Source organism: Cupressus sempervirens, chromosome 4 (assembly GCF_028749045.1).
Source record: "Cupressus sempervirens isolate cs-2001-9-10 chromosome 4, ASM2874904v1, whole genome shotgun sequence".
NCBI lineage: Eukaryota > Viridiplantae > Streptophyta > Pinopsida > Cupressales > Cupressaceae > Cupressus > Cupressus sempervirens.
The window spans coordinates 727,484,048-727,505,336 of NC_143121.1; the positions used below are offsets into that span (position 1 = coordinate 727,484,048).

A 21,289-nucleotide genomic window follows, 5' to 3' on the forward strand; every position below is an offset into this window, starting at 1 on the left:
GTAGATTGACAAATTCTTGTAGGTACTTATTTTTTATGATAATGGGCAGCTAATTTGTTGTTTATGATTTGGGTCAGTGAGCTATCTGTCAGGTGATAGTGTTTCCTTCACTATGGTTGTTCTCACTGGGCTAGTCACCCATTTTGGACTGCTAGTGTTATACATAATAAATGTGACATCAAATATGAAACTCCTTTAGACACATAATAATATTTGATGGTAAGGGGATGATTGCCTTCTTAGGCATAATAAATCATATAACACCTTCAAATTAATCGCATGAAGTTGGACTATATTATCTTGGATTGTTAAGAATATATTCAACTATTATTTAGATTAATTTAGACTAAAGTAATTCTTTTAAGATTTAAACTAAAAATTTATTTTAATTATGTATTTATATTTTTATAAAATATTAATAAAAAAATTCAAATACTATATCTCGAAGCAGTACAAAAACAATCAAAATCTATCATCTAGCTATTGGTTGCGTATATTATTTATAGATTTAATTTTGTAAGGTTTTTGCACAAACTATCTCATCCAATATTAGAAATGGGAAATATGATAAGACAAATGACAGATCATGAAATTTGATATTGAACACCTAGGAAAAAAATCATCCAATAAAATCTAAAAGTAATAGATATTACTCTTTAAAGATTCTTGTAATCAAGAATCTATCACTTGATAATTATTAAATCTAAAGTCCCTTACTTGATCCCACTTTATAAGCCATTCTTGGCTTACATGGTAGAATAAAGTCTATTATCCATCTTACATAAATTAAGAAAAAAAGAAAAAGAAATCATACAATTTCATCCAATTATAAATTTTTTTTATAATAGCCTTTTCTATTAATGATTAATAATCTAGGAATACAATTCACCAAAAAAGAACCGGAGATACAAGATCACCCACCCAGAATTCACAAGTATTATCTCCGTGACAATGAAAATAAAGTAACTCAATCATCTCCCTCTCCCTCTCCGTGACAAGTATCATCTCTGCCATTAGTAAAACAAGAAATGCAAAGGCCGATTCATTCGAGAAGCCGAGTTTTTTCTCTTCCATCTTGTAAGGCAACCGCGAGAAGCCGAGTTTTTTCTCTTCCATCTTGTAAGGCAACCGCAAGAAGAAATGAACGGTTTTCTCGATCCTCAGAATTTATAAGATCTGCTTCCTTACTACAATTGAGCTCATTTACAAGGTGCTCCAAGATTTTAGCCAGGGTGTTCGGAGATTCTGAGCGCTTGTGTAACTGTTCAGACCAAGATTAAATTAGATTATAAATCAGGTTGGCTGGATCTCCTCTACTTAAAATTTAAGCTCTTGTATCTGAAATTTGATTGAATCGATTTTGTGTACCATGGCGTCTCTTGGCAGCGGCGAATGCAGAACTAACATCAGTAATGAAGAAATTAGCTACAATGAGTCTCGAAACGAGGGATTTCTAAGAAAAATTTGGTTAAATATAAGCAGGTTTTTGACGGGGTGGTGTAGAAACATAATCGATGTTGGAAGAGAGGATCCCAGAAAGATTACGCATGCTATAAAAGTTGGGTTGGCATTGTCATCGGTTTCGTTGTTATTTCTGTGGGATCGAGTATTTCGCAGGGTGGGATTTGGTAACCATGCAATTTGGGCAGTCATGACTGTCGTTATCGTTCTCGAATTCTCTGCGGGTATGAGTTAGTTTAATTTAATTTACCCCTTGTTCGATTGTTTCCCACGCAACCATCTTTTTCACCCTAATCGACTAACATTTAGAATGGCTGTTGTTGCTGCTTGAGCAGGGGCTACCATGAAGAAAGGCCCCAACAGAGGAATTGGAACCATGGTGGCTGCATTTCTTGCCTTGCTCGTTTGCCACGTGTCAGAGAAGGTAGTGCGAGGAAAGGCGTTTGTAGTGGGATCTTCCCTCTTCATCGTGGGTGAGTTTTTGTGCTCTCTTGGAATCACCTTGTTGCATTCACCAAATCTCAATTAGTACTCCACTACACTCATTTTGCAGGAGCGGCTACCACGTATGCCCGTTTCTTTCGTTCCCTCAAGAATAAATTTGACTATGCAGTGCTTATATTCCTGCTCACATTCAGCATGATAACGGTCTCTGGATATCGAGTGGAGAATATATCACGCATGGCATACGAACGCTGCGCCACCATACTCATCGGATGTGGAGTGTGTTTGGTTGTAAGTCTGCTCATCTTCCCCGCCTGGGCTGGCGAGGATCTTCACAATTCCACTGTCAGGAAGTTACAAGGCTTGGGGAAATCTCTGCAGCGTAAGAAAATCGAACGAAAACAATTGAGGTTAGAAATCCTTGTTTTGATTGTGATGAAAACGTAACGTTTTCTTCAGCGTAAAATTTATGTTTTTCGCAATGGGCTACTAGTATGCTTTGATTGGTGCGGCTCGTTATCAGTTCGGTGGATTAACTTATTAAAATATCCGACTAATGTAATGGGCATGATATATTTTATGTTAGGATGCGTGGATGAATATTTCGGCGGATACCGTACTGATGAGAAGGTGGAAGATGAGTCAGAAGATATTATACACAGAGGATACAAGTTTGTGCTGGACTCAAAGGCTACCGACGATTCTTTGGTAAACCGTAAAAATATATAGTTATTAGAAGAAACTAATTAAGTGGTAGCCATGACAACTTTTGACATTAAAGAATGTTAAATGGATCGTCTGAAAGCAGTGATTGTACATGTTAATTGCAGGAAGCATTTGCTAGGTGGGAGCCAAGGCACGGTCTATTTCGATGTCGGCATCCATGGTAGCAGTATGTGAAAATTGGAGTGAACCTTCGTTATCTGGCTTATCCTATTGCGGCCTTGCACGGATGCCTTCGATCTGAAATCGAGGTATATTCGTATGCATTTCCTCATTTGGTATCATTACCTTAAATTTACAAATTATCTTCAATGCATGCACTATAGCTGATGAATTTTTGTTTCGCATACGTTTCAGGCCCCTCATTCCCTTCGTTCACCATTGAAGAAGCCATGCACCAACGTCGCCCACAAAGCAGCCAATTTACTGGCAGAGCTGTCAAGCTGCATTGAACAAATGAGAATATACGACTTCAAGCCAATATTGGAAGAAGTTCAACATGCACTGGAGGATCTTCAAGTTTCCTTGAATTCTCAACCAAAGCTCTTACTGCATTCAACAACAAGAACGCCGGGTCAGAAAATCGTACTTGAGAATGAAAATAGAGAGGAGGAGGTAAGGTGGGCGACGAGAAGAAGATCATGGCATGGAGAAAGTAGTGACGAGAAGAGGTTAATGCTGAGTCACGGCGTTGAATTTGGAGAAGCACTTCCATTGGCTACGTTTGCGTGGTTGGTGGTGGAGATCGTAGCTAGGCTTGAGCACGTGGTACACGCGGTGGAAGAGCTCGCGGCAATGGCGAAATTCAAGCCTCACAATCCTTCGACGTCGGATCAGGAGGCTTTAATCATAACTAGTTCTGCTTCTCCCCGTAGTTATATCCAGAGACCCAGTCTTGCAAGAACGCCAGAAAGATGTGTACATATCAACAATGTCGACTGGTTTTTCCCTTCAATTCACACTCTAATACAGGAATCAATTTTTAGGGAAAAATTAAGCTTGCCAGAAACAAAGTCAAATTCTATGGTTGCATTATTAAATTTTATGTATTAATGATTTACGCTAGTCTCATTTTTGTCTCTCTCACAATTTTCATATCATCTTGCTGACACCATGAGCTACTCGTAATCCCAATCTTTCTGAGAGGAGCACATATCTTAACTTCACTATGCATGTCTAATCGAATAATATTATAATTATACCAAATAATCAATTTAAAAACAATATACACTATTATGACATTGGTAAATTTTTGTAAACTTTTCAAAGACTAGTTGTTACACCTACTTCCAATCTTGTTTGAGCAGATGTCAAATAACATTTTTAATTTTCACTTCTTTCTAATTTACTAATATAAATCTATAATACCTTTTATTCTTATTTATTATTATAATTATAATCTCATCACATACTTTTATATCATGATTATTCTTTATTTGTTTCCAATATCTATATCAACATCTCTATAACTCTTGATATTACCTCTTCAAGACCACTACATCTTATGTTCCAAATATCAAATATATGTTTATTCATGACCAAAAATATTTGTAGTAATGAACAATATTTATTGAAAATATTTCAGATTATAAAACATCGTTCTCTTCTTTCATACGCTTTTCTCTAAATATATCAATATCATTCTTCCTTCAAATATCTGCTTTATATCATCATTGTTTCATGATATGTACTTCTAGATTTCATTTATGATTATATCTAACTATATTTAAAAGTAAATTTAATTATTTTTATATTTATTATTAGTTATTATTTTTGCTTTAAAATAGAGTAAAAGAATCTCAAACCTTTTCTTTTACTTGAAAGTTGGTGTGTAGAGTGCTTGCGCACACTTTTTTAGCACAAAAAAAAGGTTTGCAATGCAACTAATGCCACCTACAAACAAGACAATGGAAAACCTTAAATAAATAGTAAATATTCAAGTTTTGAAACCAATTGTTTTAAATATTACAAATGATTTGAATAGAAAGATTTCTAAGGACCTAGGGATTCATATTTTATAGCTATATAAAGCGCGCACACAAATATTTACATCCACACATTTGCAAATATTGAAGTAAGTCATTGTTAATGTGTATGCCAACGATTTCATGGGTTCAAAAGGAAAAAAAAGAAGAAGATTTGAAATGTTGAAAAATGTCATAGTTTTTTTTGAAACTTATAAGAAATTGAATAGGTTCCTCCACAAGGAAATTCATGACAAAATGAAAGTCATAATTATTATTTTTAATTATAATAATCTCTTTGAGTAAAATATTATTTTAATTTTAATACATCTGTAATTGATTAACGTTTCATGTAAAATAATATTTTTCTCAAAATATTTTTCTAAGTCTTCAAACCTCATTTTTATAATACTAAATCTTATATTAATTAATTAATTAAAATCTATTGAAGGCTTTATAAATTAAAATTTAATTTTAATACCTAGAATTACATTATTAAGACTTTTGTTAGGGTTAGTTTTTTATTGGGACACGGGTTAAAGTAAGGATTTAAGGGTTAGGGTGAGCATTAGGGTTTGACATTTAGGATTAGTATCATGGTTTAACATTCATAACAAGTTATTAGGGTTAACCATTTAGTCTTAGGGTTTATCTTAAGATTTAGGATTCAAGGTTAGTCTTTTACATTTTGTATGAGGGTTTAACATTTATGGTTATTATTACGTTGAGCGTTATGGTATGGGTATGCATCATAGTTAAGATTGGGATTTATATTAAGGTTAGGTTTAATAGTTAGAGCTAGGATTTAGAATTAGGGTTGTATATTTAGACTTGATGATTAGCAATTAGGATTAGGGTTTAACATAAGGATTGGATAATGATTTAAGGTTTATCATTTAGGATTATAGCTTGGATTTAGATTTAGGGTTTAGTTTTTTGGATTATGATGTGGTAATTGGGATTAGGATTGGAGTTTATTATTTAGGGTGTAGCATTTAGAACTAGGATTACAATTAAGGCTTATAATTTAAGATTTATTTAGTTATTTATGGAAATAGGATATGATATTACATCATGGTTAGTATTATAGTTATGAGTAGAGTTTGAATTACGATAGAATTTGGGTTAAAGTTCAACATTTAGGATTATGATTCAATAATAAGGGCTAGGATTTGTGTTTGATAATAGTGACTAGGACTTATGATTTAAGATCATAATTTAGGGTGGGATTAGGATTAGGGTTTAGCAAATGGGATTTGGGGTTGGAGAGACTTAGACTTAGGTTAAGGTTAAATATATAATTAAAAAAAAAAATATTAATCATAAACCTAACTACAATTGAACTATAATACAAATTCTCACCATAAACTTTAATGAAAAATATTAATCCTTATGCTTACATAAATTTCACCTTTGATTGTAAGCGTAATAAAAAATCATAACCCTAATTTATTTAATATTCTCACTACAATTATTGTTTGGGTGTTTGAGATCGGAGTTAAAATTTAGATTTTGTATTTAGATCATAGTATGCATTATGGTTCTAATTAGGGACACATAATAGTAAATTTTAGTGTGAAGGTTAGTGTTTATAATTATGATCAACACTTAGATTTTACCATTAGGATTATAGTTAGAATTATTTTTAGGTTTACTATATTTAATAAAATTAAAATAATTGAGAACACTATCCACCTCATGTATACAATTATGTAACGTGTCTTATTTTTTTTCTCTATAATGACATTGTGCATAAGTTAAATTTTGTGTAATGTGTTTTCTTAGTTTTTATTTTTGGTACTTTCCTTAAATTTGGGATTACTTATTAGATTTTAATTCCACTACACTTCCCTCACACGTGTTTATAAACTTCCTCCAATTAATCACTAAGTTGTGTTAAAACTAAATTAAATTTTATCTACTTCAAAAAATTGTAGAACATATATATTATCCTTTTACTTATTTTTAATATTTATCCTAGAAATAATGAAAATGATTAATATGTATTTTTAACTATCATATAGTATTCCTATTTTTTTTAATAATTAGATATCTAAATCATACACTGTCTACTCTAAATACTTATTTGAAGTACTTTGTTACCAATTTTAGGGACCACCTCAAATTGGTCGAGCTATATAGTTGTCAACTAAATGAAAAGTACATGTTTTCATTTCAAAAATTTCACAAAATTTGATAAAGTTATACTCATTCTTACTTTTGATCTAATTTTTTTAATAATAAGATAAAGGATAAACTACATACATAGCATAAAAAACTTGAAGTACAACATCAAAATAATGATTACTATCAATCATGTAAGAATATTAAATTTGAAACCAAGCCATGTATTCTCATGAGTGAATCAAAAAATAAATAGTGACAAGTTACAATGCTTATCATATACAAAAAAACATCTTGCTGATAACAAAGAATTAACAAAATGATATAGTTTCACATGAAGGACTAGTCCAATGCACCAGAATTAATGTTGCTAGTTTTTTCTTTATTTTTCTCAAAAGCACCGATAAGAGGATCTACACCTTGAGGAGGGTAAGTGGTAGTCTCCCAACTTGGGCCTACCTTGTCCCACTTCAGTTGGATGGCCCCATTCGCTTTCTAGATATCAATGACTCTCTTTAGTGAGCTATCTTGGCAAGGGAATTTGGTGCCTTCAAAAAATGTTAGAAGAACACCTACATGCGTAAAAGACACAAAATGTTAGTTTGGTTAGTTCAAACATGAATAAGCAAAAGTGTGATTATAGTGACCCGAATGCGGACTCCCATTGGGTGTGCCAAAATGTATAACCTAATCTAGTAGTGTAATATTGAATACTAACTAGTAAAAGCATTCACAAAAGTAAATAAGTAAAAACTTATAATAAGACGAGGTTACCACCAAAAGGAAGGCAAACAAAGAATGGTAAGCTCCTTGGGTGTAACCTATTATGACGTAGATATGTCCTTGATGGATAGGGGATGTATGCTGATGATGTACTCAAGCTTCCAATGGGTGGGGGTTTTTACCAAGTGTGTAGATGGGTGAGAGTTTCAACAATGGAGGTGTGGATGTATTTCAACGTTATGATGGTGTAAAATGGCTATGATGTAGTAGTCAGTGGGGCATTATAAGTTTTCATAAAAGTGGATTGATAGACTGTGAGAGGGAAGGGCTTTATTTATAGGCTAAGGGGTAGTGAAATGGAGGGTCAAGATGAAAGGATGGAAGAATGGTGAGGAAGGGCTATGATGCTTTCAAAGGGAAGCACATGGATTGTGCTTGTTTAGAGCTAATAGGGAAGTGACACTTGTCACAAGGAGGATCAGTGTGAGGGGATGGGATAATGGTAGGTCAAAGGGAGTAATGAGGGAGGATGAGTGTGTAAGAGGGATGTAAGAGGTATTTAATGGCATGCAAGAGGTACTAATGGTATGTAAGAGCCATAAATGCTCTTGGATAGGGATGGAATAGGATAAGGGAGACTTTTTGACTTTAGCTTGGGTTAGCAAGTCTCAACCCTTGCTTAAAGTTGTGCACATGTTTAGGAGGGGGATTAAACTTAGTTTAGAAAGGGGATTAGGGGGCAAGTGGCTTAGCCTTTGTGGGATGGGTTAGTTAGGTGGCCAAGTAAGGTTAGTATGGGTGGATGAGTTGGATTAGGGGTAAATTTGCGTTTAGGGATATTTTTAGGGGTTTGGATAATTTATTTAATAAAATGGGGGATGTGGGATTAAATTAAATAGGTTTGAGGATTTATTTAATTTAATAGAGGAATATGGATTTAATTGATAGATTGATTTTGGGTTATCATTTGATTTTATCAATTGGACTATAGTCAATTAAATAAATAAATTAACTATGGGATGAAGACTAATTAATTAAATAATAAATATTTAATTAGTAATAGCCTAGGAGACTACTAAATAAGATTACCTAGTGATGTAAATAGATTTAGGTGTCTACAGAATTTACTTTTGAATTGGGGATGGATCCTATGAATTTTCTAAGAAAGTTGATGCATAACCCAAACGATATTTCTCACCCAAACTTGACTCAAGCATTTTTTGCGCAAAAAAAAAGGGGAAGAAGCAAGAGCGATGAATACTAAAAAATCCCTCAGCTTCAAACCCGACATCATACTATACTCATATTTGAATGAAAAATGATTGCACCTGTGAAAAAGGACTTAGGGATTTTTATGACCACAAGGGGACTAGAAACATTAAAATTTTTTTACTGCTAGGAAAGAAAAGGGGCATTAAACATGACAATCGACCCTTCATTAATTGATTTCAAAAAGTAACTCAAAATTATAACGTGGTAAAGGTTTTCAAGAGTTTCACCTAGGGTGTTATACTTAGGAAACTTTAATGGACATGGAAACAAGTAGAAAGCCCACCCTATCAACAAAGTTTGAGCATTTTATGATACAAATATTAGATTTTGCACTTTACTAGAATAAGGGCCAACACCCACAACTACTATTTCACCCTTTTAAATAATTTAGGTTTAAGAAATGAGTTTTCTTTCCTTTCTGTCAGCTCTTCTCTCTCACTCATAGTGTCAAGGCTCATAGAGAGAATCCACATAAACCCATTTTGTGCCAAGGTTTCATGGTTTTAATTTATGATTACATAGTGGAAAAATGTGAAATTAAACCTTGCGAGGTCCTTGGTGTTTAATAAGGATAAAAGCTCAAAATTCCCTTCTAGCAATAAAGGTAAGGGAAAAGGAATTATGGAAGAGTTGGGTGATATTAAGAGTGAAATGAGTAAGAGGAAGAAGAAAAATATCAGTTAAAAGGATACAAAAACAGAGTTAGAAGGTGAAGTGAGGAGGAAGGAAAGATATTGAAGATGGTGGATGATGGCGATAGTGAGTATTTTGGTGGTTCGATGGACAAAATATACAAGCCTGTCAATAATTGTCCTTCCCCTATTTCATCCCATTCTCATGACAACCAAGGCCTTCCTCAGAATGACATGGCAAAGGAGGAAAAAGTGATTAATCAAGAGGAGAATGATGAGGATTTTGATAGAGAGACTCTCCATCTTGACAAATTTGTGGATAATGTGAATCAGGATGTGCAGAGTTCATTGAATGCCTCGACCAAAAAGGGGATCAATAAAGATGTTGAAAGTCAAAGAAAGAATTCCAACAGAAAGAACATTCCTATAACTAATATGGTGGACACGGATGAGGTTAATTTGAAGCTTTTGGAAGATGAGCTTAAGGATCTTAGTGTTGAACCTTCCTTGGGTGTTTTGTAGATAGTGAAGGCAATTTCCTTGAACACATTTTGTATGGAGAACTAGTCATTCAATGCTATTAAACTCTTGAATATCAATTATAGGGCCCTAAATGCTAAGATGGATGAAATCTTAGTTAAATGCAAGATTGCGTAGAGAAAGAGAATTATAGGGAACCCATTAAAAAGAACAATGTTATTCTAGCATTGATAGAAAGAATTAAGAATCTAGAAAATACTATGAATGCGAGGATTAAAAGTTTTCAGCATATTTTGGAAGCTACCATTGAATGTCTTAACAAGACACAAGGTAAAGTGGATCAGAAATTGAAGAATCCACTTGTTCTAGAATTAGAGGACCCAAAGTGTTCGAATATATTCTACCAGTATAAGTTTTGGTGGGGGGGTGTGTGGGTGTTGAGTTAGTATTTTGTGTGACATAAGGCAAGCCTCTTGCTCATATTGTATCCCAAGAAGGAATGATGATTTATCTAGGCAGAGTTAAAGTCATTCAACAATTAAGTCTTTCATTGAGTAAAACTAGAGTAAAGTCCTTCTTTGGTCAAGTAAATTTCTTGAGGAGATTTATGCCTGACTTCTCTAAAATAATTAAATGTATAGTTGATATGATAAAAGAAAATACAACTTTAAAATGGAGTGATGTTGGGAAAAGACTTTTGAAGATATCAAGAGTTCCATTGCCAAAGCCCATGTTCTTGTCCATCCTAACTACACTAAAGAATCCATTATTTACCGTTATTCCATAGAACATACTATGTCAACTATATTGATGAAAGAGAATAAAGAAAGAATACAAGCTCAAATTGCTTTCATGAGCATACCATTGAAGAATCAAGAATTGATATACTCATAGATGGAAAAACATGTGTATGCAATGGTGAGAGTCCTTAAATTTTTTAGGATTTATGTGCTACATTCTCATTCAATAATATATGTGCCGGATCCTACAAAAAAAAGTATTCTGATGGAACAAGAGGTTGGTTGTAATAATAGAGAAGTATGGATAGAAAAAGTCCAAGAATATGATATAGAAATTAAGCCAACCAAACGTGTAGGAAGAAATACATTTTGTAAAGCCTTGGTAGAGGATCAACAATTCAAAGAAGAAGATACTCCAAAAGTTCTAATGGTAAGCCTTTAGGATCCTTGGTTCTAAAAAATTACTTATTTTATGATATATGGTGAATTCCTTGATGGATTGATTACTAAGAAAAGATGGGTGCTAAAAACAAAAATCTTGAAGTATGTGATTCATGATGATGTCTCGTACAAAAAAGCAATTGATGGAACATTTTTGAGATGTGTGGATAAAGAACAATAGGTAAAATTGTTGACATCTTTTCATAATGAAGCATGCGGAGGACACTTTTATTCTACAGTTACTGCATTTAAAATTTTGAGGTGAGGTTATTATTGGCCTTACATGTATAAAGATGCATATAAGTGGGTGGTTACTTGTGAGAAATGCAAGATGTTTGCTGGTAAACCTCAGCTTGCTATTCTACCTCTTAGGCCAATGGTAGTCGAAGCTCCTTTCCATGAATGGGGTTTATATTTTATAGGTCCACTTAATCCTCCTTATAGTCAAGGACACTATTACATACTAATTGCCACGAATTATTTTAGTAAATGGGTTGAAGTAAAGCCAATGAAGAAGAATTCATCAGAAGTAGTATGTGAAATCCTTAAAGAGCATATATTTATTAGGTTTGGAGTTCCTATAAAATTGATAATGGATAATACATCTTACTTTTCCTCTTTATAAATTATTGGATTTTACTATGATAATGGTATTCAAGTTGGACATTCCTCTGACTATTTCCCTTAAGGAAATGGGCATGGTGAGTCTGGTAATAAGAATCTGATTAATATTTTAAAGAAATTGGTCTCAAATAATCAAAAAAAAGGGCATAAGAAGATTCATGATGCTTTATGGGTTGATAGGACCACACCTAAAAGGGCTATTGGTATTTCACCTTTTCAATTAGTCTATGGAGTGGAAGCTAATTTGCCACTAACCTTAGAGCTTTCGACAGGTAAACTAAAGACTATGATTAAAGAGGATGATTTAAAAGATGGATTAGAGAAGAGGATCTTGTAACTTACCAAATTGCAAGAGGAAAGAGAAGATATGGTTGATAAAATCACTGAACACTAGGGAAGAATCAAAAGGCTATTTGATAGAAGAACAAGGCCTAGAAAATTTATGGAAGGTGATTTGGTGTTGCTATGGGATAAGAGACATGAGCCAAGAGGTATGCACTCTAAGTTTTAGTCTTTGTGGAAAGGGCCACTTTAGATCATTTAAGTGAATAAGAATAATTCTTTCAAATTGGAATATCCCACTAGAGAAACCCTACCATGTTGTTATAATGAGAAGGATTTGAAGTTGTATCAAATGCAAAATTGAAAGTAGATTAGGTATCATGCAGTTTGCTTTAGCTTAGTTGCTTGCTTTCTTAGGTAGTTTTTTGTTGTTTTCCTAGTTTAGATTTTTTTTTCTTTTTTTTGTTTTGTTTTTAAGTTGTCACCTTTTGTGTAAAACCAAAGATTGCTGGATTTCCTTCAACCATTATCATGCTTAAATACCCAGCCAGAGTCAGCTGTTGCCCAAGTTTCAGTTCATATCTTTTTGCTTCAGGGTTTTGGAGTCAAGTCAGGTATCAATGTTTCAAGTCTTGGTCTATATTTCCCATAGGATTATCTATCTTCTCATCATTCCTTCAAATGAGCTAACCGAATGCAGAGAATCATATGAACAATGCGTCAATTCGAAGCTAGGTGATTAGGGTTTGAGAGGTTTTATGTGTCATCTCGATGAGAAGAAGGTGTATACCTTCTATTGATTTGTTCCTAACCATGATAAACACAAAGATTCAACATTATGTTATGGTTTCCATGAAAGACATTGCAGATAAGAAAGATCAGTGAGTAGAAGAAGTAGTTCATGCAGAAGAAAAGATTCAGAACCCTTGTAGAGTCAAAATATGAAGATAAGAAAATATGCATCGTCGATTTAGTACATGAACGGTTCATATGCAATCATAATAAGCTACATGGTGGAGAAAATTCAAATGAATGAAAGAATGCACACTATTGGCCAGTTGACAAGTCAAATGGTTTAGAAGATCAAATCCAGATCATCGATAAAGACCAGATCAATGGATGAAGTTTTAATGATGGAAATATGAGCATTCAATGATGCATCTTATTCATTTTCAGATCAAAAGAACATCTACACTCATAACTATATCATTATGAAAAGATGAACATGCTTTAATCATTGCAAAAAAGTGACAGAAAGACATGTGTCCTATGGGCCATTACATTTCACGAAGCAAAACTAGGTCAATGTTAGATCCTCCAAGTAATAAAATAGTTCCAACTATTCACCATGGTGTACCTAGTTGGAAAGTGGACCCGCATCATAAAGAAAATAGAGAATTAATATCTTTTATTTTAACCATCAGATCAAAAGAGAGATCAACGCTCATTTTTATGTCGCTATAAAAAGTTACAAGGAAAATAATTATAGTGACATAATGATCGAAAGATACGTGTACATGGAGGGACTCATGGAGGAAGTTTTAAAGAAAATTTATAATGTTTTAATCATGATCGTTAATTTAAGATCAATGGTTAGTGTTAAAAAATGCAATGACCATTGGAATATGAAATACACAGGTTTGGCGCAAAATAGTAGACTATGAAGAATTAACAATTTTCTACAAGTTTTTCTGAGATTGCATGAAATCGAATAGTCATTTCCTATTTTCATAAACACCATGGATTTAGAATCATTGATGGAGAAGATGCCACATATTCATATGATTAGATAATTTCACATTTTATTTCCTTTTCTATTTTGTGACTGTTGCTCTGCTAAACTGAAGGATATCGAAAAACTATAAACGTAACCTCATTTGATGATATAAAGGTTGCCAAACTTGATGGTGAATTGGTCTATAATTTCATTTATCCTATTTTCTTGTCATGTTTTATTTCGCATGCATAGATTAGTTCTGCATTAAGAGTTGAAAGAAAATGATATGTGGCTCTGTGGTTAACATATGGATTCTATTTCATTTTGGTAACTATAGTGAAGGTGATTCCATTTACTTTCTTTATTTATGGTCTTGTTTCTCCTCTTATTAATTTCATCTCATATTAGATAGGTTCATTGGGAAATGAAAGATAAATGTGTATGAATCTATTAGTTATTGGTTGGATTCCATTTCATTCAAGGCTGGTAGTGAGAGCAATTCCATTTTCCCTCATATGCATATCTCTTCATTCCTCTTCTACATTTTGATGGTTAATCTACATTTAGAATAGAAGTAAGAGTTAGAAATATTAAGATAATCTACTACAGTCATTCCATTGAGAGTGATAGGTTATTCAAATCTATTTTGCCTAAATTGTTTGTGCCTACAAATATTTTGGTTATCTTTTACCACTCTCAAGTTAAGAGCTTATAATGTCAAAACCGCTGATCTCATAAAAGAAACTTCATTGCATATCATTTCAAATCATAGGGAATTACACCTAATCATTCAGAGGGTAATTATATAATACATATACTAACCCATTTTTTGGTAAACATGTTTTTGTCTCTCCAAGCATTGGGTATCAAAGAGTTAGGATTTTAAAATCTAATAGGAGAGAAAATTGTTAACCAATAGTATTTAAAAAGTAAATTAATATAATATATCTTGTAAATGGATGAGATCATATTATGTTAGATTTAATCTTGTAGAAATTGTAGGATATGTGTCCAATGATTTTGTTGAGAGGGAAATATGAACTTTTAAGTAATTCTTGCAAGAAACACTATATCAAGAACTAAAACTTTTTTAGGACATGCACAACATGAACTTTTAGAAAATCCTTTAAAGACTTCAAGGACAATATAGTTTCAAGTTTAAAGCTAGATCATGTCATTGATAAAATAGGATCATTAGAATTATCCATACATCTTCAAAATATGACTTGGGAAATAGTACATTCATGAGACTAACTACTTTTTTAATAGCAACATACATAATTGTCATTGATTCATTCAAAAGCATAATAAACATTGACAATGCCTAAGGTGTACACTCATTTTCAAGATACATTAACAATAATATAGATAATATCAGTTTTATGCATTATATAAAGTACATAACAAACGAGTTTCTAATTTGAGCCACTCATTCATTTTTAGAATATAATCTGTTATTAATTTAAAATTACTTAACACCTATTTTAATAGAACATTTGCAGGAACTAGAAAACCATTCAGAGGAGAAACAATATGAAATATTTCCTAAATTTCTTGTGCACATCATTTGTTTATGTTCAATATTTATTTTCAAGCTACAGATGCAACATAGTTCTATATTCTTTGTCTATGACTCTTTAGATGAACACTCGAACACATACATTACTTTAAGAAACTTTACAATTTATGAATATGTCACCATTACTAAATGTTCAAAATTTTTAATGTACAATTTGACTCAACACTTACCCCAAAACCCACCACACTAGAGGCAAGAACTTTGGCGCTTGCACCCCTTGTTAAGATCTATCATATTCAATAGTAGTATATAATAATAATATATGATGGTTAAGTTTTGGTGGTGTTCAATTTAATAGTGGTATTGTATGAAAGTTAAGTTTTTGTGTGGTATTCTCCTTACTAAGTATCAAACTCTAATAAATAAAATAGACCTATTTTTTTCAAAAATATTATTATTATTAATATTAGGCTTTACATCTAATCTTAATTGAAAAAGTGTCAAAAATTTATACAGATATAATTGAATGTGAATCATTAATTCAATTTGTTAGATTTAATTTTATAATTAGAAATTGAATAATATCTTGATTGTAATTCAAAGAATGTTAGAAAAGTTATAGATTTTTAGAAACACTATTAAAATAACTCAAATTTAGTCATTCTGATAAGTCAACCTGAAAGGTGAGACAACTTTGTACTCTCACCCTCTAAGTCCAAGTCTAAAGAAAGTGAGGAGAAAGGGAAACATGCGAGGGAAAAATAGAAAACTAGGAGGTTCCAGTGCATCAATGATGATGAGGAGGAAAATGCTACTAAGTCCCCCTTGATGATGGAGGAAGTTTAGTCATTATAAAGGTATATCTCATGTTTCAACTAGTTTCAGTTTGGACAATCTGGATCTCACAGGTTGTCCAACCTAGACACCAATATAAAAAGCTATGAGATCTAGCTTGTCCAAACTGAAACTAGCCAAAACATGAGATATATCTTTATCTTGAGAAACTTCCTGCATCTTTAGGGGGGATTTAGTAACATTTTCCTCCTCCTCATTATCGATGTACTAGAACCTTCTAGCTTTTTTGTTTTTTTTATTTGCATGTTTCTCTTTCTCCTCACTTACTTTAGACTTAGAGTTAGAATCTAGTTCTTTCAGGCTCTCATTATTTTTCACTCTTTTTTTCTTATTAAGGTTTGAGACATCTCTATGGGAATGTCTCCCACCCCTAGTTAATTAATTCCATCCTAACCTCACCTACATCCACACCCTGAAATTTCTAAAATAACATAATTGAAAGTTCTAGTATTACATCAGAGAAATGTGGACATGTGGAAGAAAAGCAAGAGGAAATAAGAGATAGCTCGGAAGAGATAGACTGGGATTTTGTGTCTAAGGGGATTGGAAAAAAAGGAACCCATGATGCTAAGTAGGAGCATAAATCTAAGAGGAACTTCTATATTGAGGAACAACAGGGTATACTCCAAGATACTGCAAAAGCCTTCTCAGATATAAACACCCATGTTTTGGCTACACTTGGTATGGGCATGGAAAATCTCATGAGAAAGGATTATAACCTAGGCACAAATGATAACTCATCCATGACATCTACTTCCCCTCTCAAGAGGCCTAAGGAGGACCCCCTTATTTCCCCTCCCCTAAGAAACCCCCTGTCCAACCCTTGACGCCTTTTACTTGTCCCATGCACCCCCTTGTTCAAGACCCCGACCCACCCACCAATTTGGATCAAAGTACTTTCAAATAGGTTGAAGCTAAATTGAAGACATTGTGACCAAAATGAAAAAGCAAAAGAACCTGCTAATTTATTTGAATATGAGGTTCACCACTTTGGTGGATTTTTTGTGTAAAGTTTATGAATTTTGTAGTAACCATTCTTTAGCTTCTTCAGTCAGGGAAGATGGGAGGTAAGGTGGAGGAAGATGAGGAAAGCACCTAAAGACTCTATAGGTTCCAATTAAATGACATGTTGAATGTGCGACAAGGGAAACCAACCCCCTGATGAGAAGAAAGAACGACTACTTGGCCTCATTTTGGGTTAATTTTTTAATATTTTTATGATGCTTAAACTTTGATCTTGTGTGGCCAATATGGAAACTTTTTATATGAACTTTAATGTTGGTAGCCTGATTAGTTTTCTTGTTGGTAACTTTTATGACACTATAGACTATAATGGTTTTGATAGTAGATTGACAAATTCTTGTAGGTACTTATTTTTTTTGATAATGGGCAGCTAATTTGTTGTTTATGATTTGGGTCAGTGAGCTATCCGTCAGGTGATAGTGTTTCCTTCACTATGGTTGTTCTTACTGGGCTAGTCACCCATTTTGGACTGCTAATGTTATACATAATAAATGTGACATCAAATATGAAAATCCTTTAGGCACATAATAATATTTGATTGTAAGGGGATGATTGCCTTCTTAGGCATAATAAATCATATAACGCCTTCAAATTAATCGCATGAAGTTGGACTATATTATCTTGGATTGTTAAGAGTATATTCAACTATTATTTAGATTAATTTAGACTAAAGTAATTTTTATAAGATTTAAACTGAAAATTTATTTTAATTATGTATTTATATTTTTATAAAATTTTAATAAAAAAATTCAAATACTATATCTCGAAGTAGTACAAAAACAATCAAAATGTATGATGTAGCTATTGGTTGCGTATATTATTTATAGATTTAATTTTGCAAGGTTTTTGCACAAACTATCTCATCCAATATTAGAAATGGGAAATATGACAAGACAAATGATAGATCATGAAATTTGATATTGAACACCTAGGAAAAAAATCATCCAATAAAATCTAAAAGTAATAGATATTACTCTTTAAAGATTCTTGTAATCAAGAATCTATCACTTGATAATTATTAAATCTAAAGTCCCTTACATGATCCCACTTTATAAGCCATTCTTGGCTTACATGGTAGAATAAAGTCTATTATCCATCATACATAAAGTAAGAAAAAAGAAAAAGAAATCATACAATTTCATTCAAATTTTGAAAAGAACAATCCATAGAATGGAATTTAAAATTTAAAATTAATATATATTTTTTTATAAAAAAAATGACAGTATAAAATCTCCCTATAATAACTTTCAATGAAAGACATTTAAATTTTATAAGACTATATATTTGCATATAAAAATGATTTATTTATTTATTTTTATAATAGCCTTTTCTATTAATAATTAATAATCTAAGAATACAATTCACCAAAGAAGAACCGGAGATACAAGATTACCCACCCAGAATTCACAAGTATTATCTCCGTGACAATGAAAATAAAGTAACTCAATCATCTCCCTCTCCCTCTCCGTGACAAGTATTATCTCTGCCATTAGTAAAACAAGAAATGCAAAGGTCGATTCATTCGATAAGCCGAGTTTTTTCTCTTCCATCTTGTAAGGCAACCGCAAGAAGAAATGAACGGTTTGCTCGATCCTTAGAATTTATAAGATCTGCTTCCTTACTACAATTGAGCTCATTTATAAGGTGCTCCAAGATTTTAGCCAGGGTGTTCTTCTTTGGAGTTTATGAGGGCTTGTGTAACTTTTCAGACCAAGATTAAATTACATTATAAATCAGTTTGGCTGGATCGCCTCTACTTGAAATTTAAGCTCTTGTATCTGAAATCTAATTGAATCAATTTTGTGTACCATGGCGTCTCTTGGTAGCGGCGAATGCAAAACTAACATCAGTACGTCTAATGAAGAAATGCGCTACAATGAGTCTCAAAATGGGGGATTTCTAAGAAAAATTTGGTTAAATATAAGCAATGTTTTGATGGGGTGGTGTAGAAACATAATGGATGTTGCAATAGAGGATCCCAGAGGGATTACGCTTGCTATAAAAGTTGGGTTGGCATTGTCATCGGTTTCGTTGTTATTTCTGTGGGATCGATTATTCCGTAGGGTGGGATTTGGTAACCATGCAATTTGGGGAGTCATGACTGTCGTTGTCATTCTCGAATTCTCTACAGGTATGAGTTAGTTTAATTTAATTTACCCCTTGTTCGATTGTTTCTAACGCAACCATCTTTTTCACCCTAATCGACTAACATTTAGAATGGCTGTTGTTGCTACTTGAGCAGGGGCTACCATGAAGAAAGGCCTCAACAGAGGAATTGGAACCATGGTGGCTGCATTTCTTGCCATCCTCATTTGCCACGTGTCAGAGAAGGTAGTGCGAGGAAAGGCGTTTGTAGTGGGATCTTCCCTCTTCATCGTGGGTGAGTTTTTGTGCTCTCTTGGAATCACCTTGCTGCATTCACCAAATCTCAATTAGTACTCCACTACACTCATTTTGCAGGAGCGGCTACCACGTATGCCCGTTTCTTTCGTTCCCTCAAGAATAAATTTGACTATGCAGTGCTTATATTCCTGCTCACATTCAGCATGATAACGGTCTCTGGATATCAAGTGGAGAATATATCACGCATGACATACGAATGCTTCACCACCATACTCATCGGATGTGGAGTGTGTTTGGTTGTAAGTCTGCTCATCTTCCCCGCCTGGGCTAGCGAGGATCTTCACAATTCCATTGTCAGGAAGTTACAAGGCTTGGGGAAATCTCTGCAGGGTAATAAAACCGAACGAAAACAATTGAGGTTAAAAATCCTTGTTTTGATTGTGATGAAAATGTAACGTTTTCTTCAGCGTAAAATGTGTGTTTTTCGCAATGGGTTGTTACAGATGAACTACTAGTACGCTTTGATTGGTGTGGCTTGTTATCAGCTCGGTAGATTAACTTGTTAAAATATCCGACTAATGTAATGGGCATGATATATTTGATGCCAGGATGCGTGGATGAATATTTCAGCGGATGCCATACTGATGAGAAGGTGGAAGATGAGTCAGAAGATATCATACACAGAGGATACAAGTCTGTGCTGGACTCAAAGGCTACCGACGATTCTTTGGTAAATCAAAAAAATATATAGTTATTAGAAGAAACTAATTAAGTGGTAGCCATGCCAACTTTTGACATTAAAGAATGTTAAATGGATCGTCTGAAAGCAGTGATTGTACATGTTAATTGCAGGAGGCATTTGCTAGGTGGGAGCCAAGGCATGGTCTATTTCGATGCCGGCATCCATGGAAGCAGTATGTGAAAATTGGAGTGAAGCTTCGTTATCTGGCTTATCCTATTGTGGCCTTGCACGGATTCCTTCGATTTGAAATCGAGGTATATTCGTATGCATTTCCTCATTTGGTATCATTACCTTAAATTTACAAATTATCTTCAATGCATGCACTATAGCTGATGAATTTTTGTTTTGCATACGTTTCAGGCCACTCATTCCCTTCGTTCACGATTGAAGAAGCCATGCACCAACGTCGCCCACAAAGCAGCCAAATTACTGGCAGAGCTATCAAGCTGCATTGAACAAATGAGAATATACGACTTCGAGCCAATATTGGAAGAAGTTCAACATGCACTGGAGGATCTTCAAGTTTCCTTGAATTCTCAACCAAAGCTCTTACTACATTCAACAACAAGAACGCCGAGTCAGAAAATCGTACTTGAGAATGAAAATAGAGAAGAGGAGGTAAGGTGGGCGACGAGAATAAGATCATGGCATGGAGAAAGTAGTGATGAGAAGAGGTTAATGCTGAGACACGGCGTTGAATTTGGAGAAGCACTTCCATTTGCTACGTTTGCGTGGTTGGTGGCGGAGATCATAGCGAGGCTTGAGCACGTGGTACATGCCGTGGAAGAGCTCGTGGCAATGGTGAAATGCAAGCCTCAAAATCCTTCGACATCGGATCAGGAGGCTTTAATCATAACTAGTGCTGCTTCTCCCCGTAGTTATATCCAGAGACCCATTCTTGCAAGAATGCCAGAAAGATGTGTACATATCAACAATGTCAACTAATTTTTCCCTTCAATTCACACTCTAATACAAGAGTCAATTTTTAACATCATACATTAAGGGAAAAATTAAGCTTGCCAAAAACAAAGTCAAATGCTATGGTTGCATTATTAAATTTTATGTATTAATTATTTACACTAGTCTCTTTTTTGTCTCTCTCACAATTGTCATATCATCTTGCTGACAGCATGAGCTACTCCTAATCCAAATCTTTCTGAGAGGAGCACATATCTTAACT

General features: G+C 33.7%; 1 protein-coding gene across 1 annotated transcript; it reads left to right on the top strand.

The window, feature by feature from the left end:
- Positions 1-18,833: 18,833 nt before the first annotated feature.
- Positions 18,834-21,054, top strand: LOC149563346 (aluminum-activated malate transporter 14-like). Its single transcript, XM_089828122.1, has 6 exons — positions 18,834-19,155; positions 19,267-19,404; positions 19,485-19,757; positions 19,976-20,097; positions 20,220-20,363; positions 20,470-21,054. The coding sequence occupies exons 1-6, from the start codon at positions 18,834-18,836 to the stop codon at positions 21,052-21,054; spliced, it is 1,584 nt and encodes a 527-aa protein (XP_089684248.1).
- Positions 21,055-21,289: the final 235 nt, after the last annotated feature.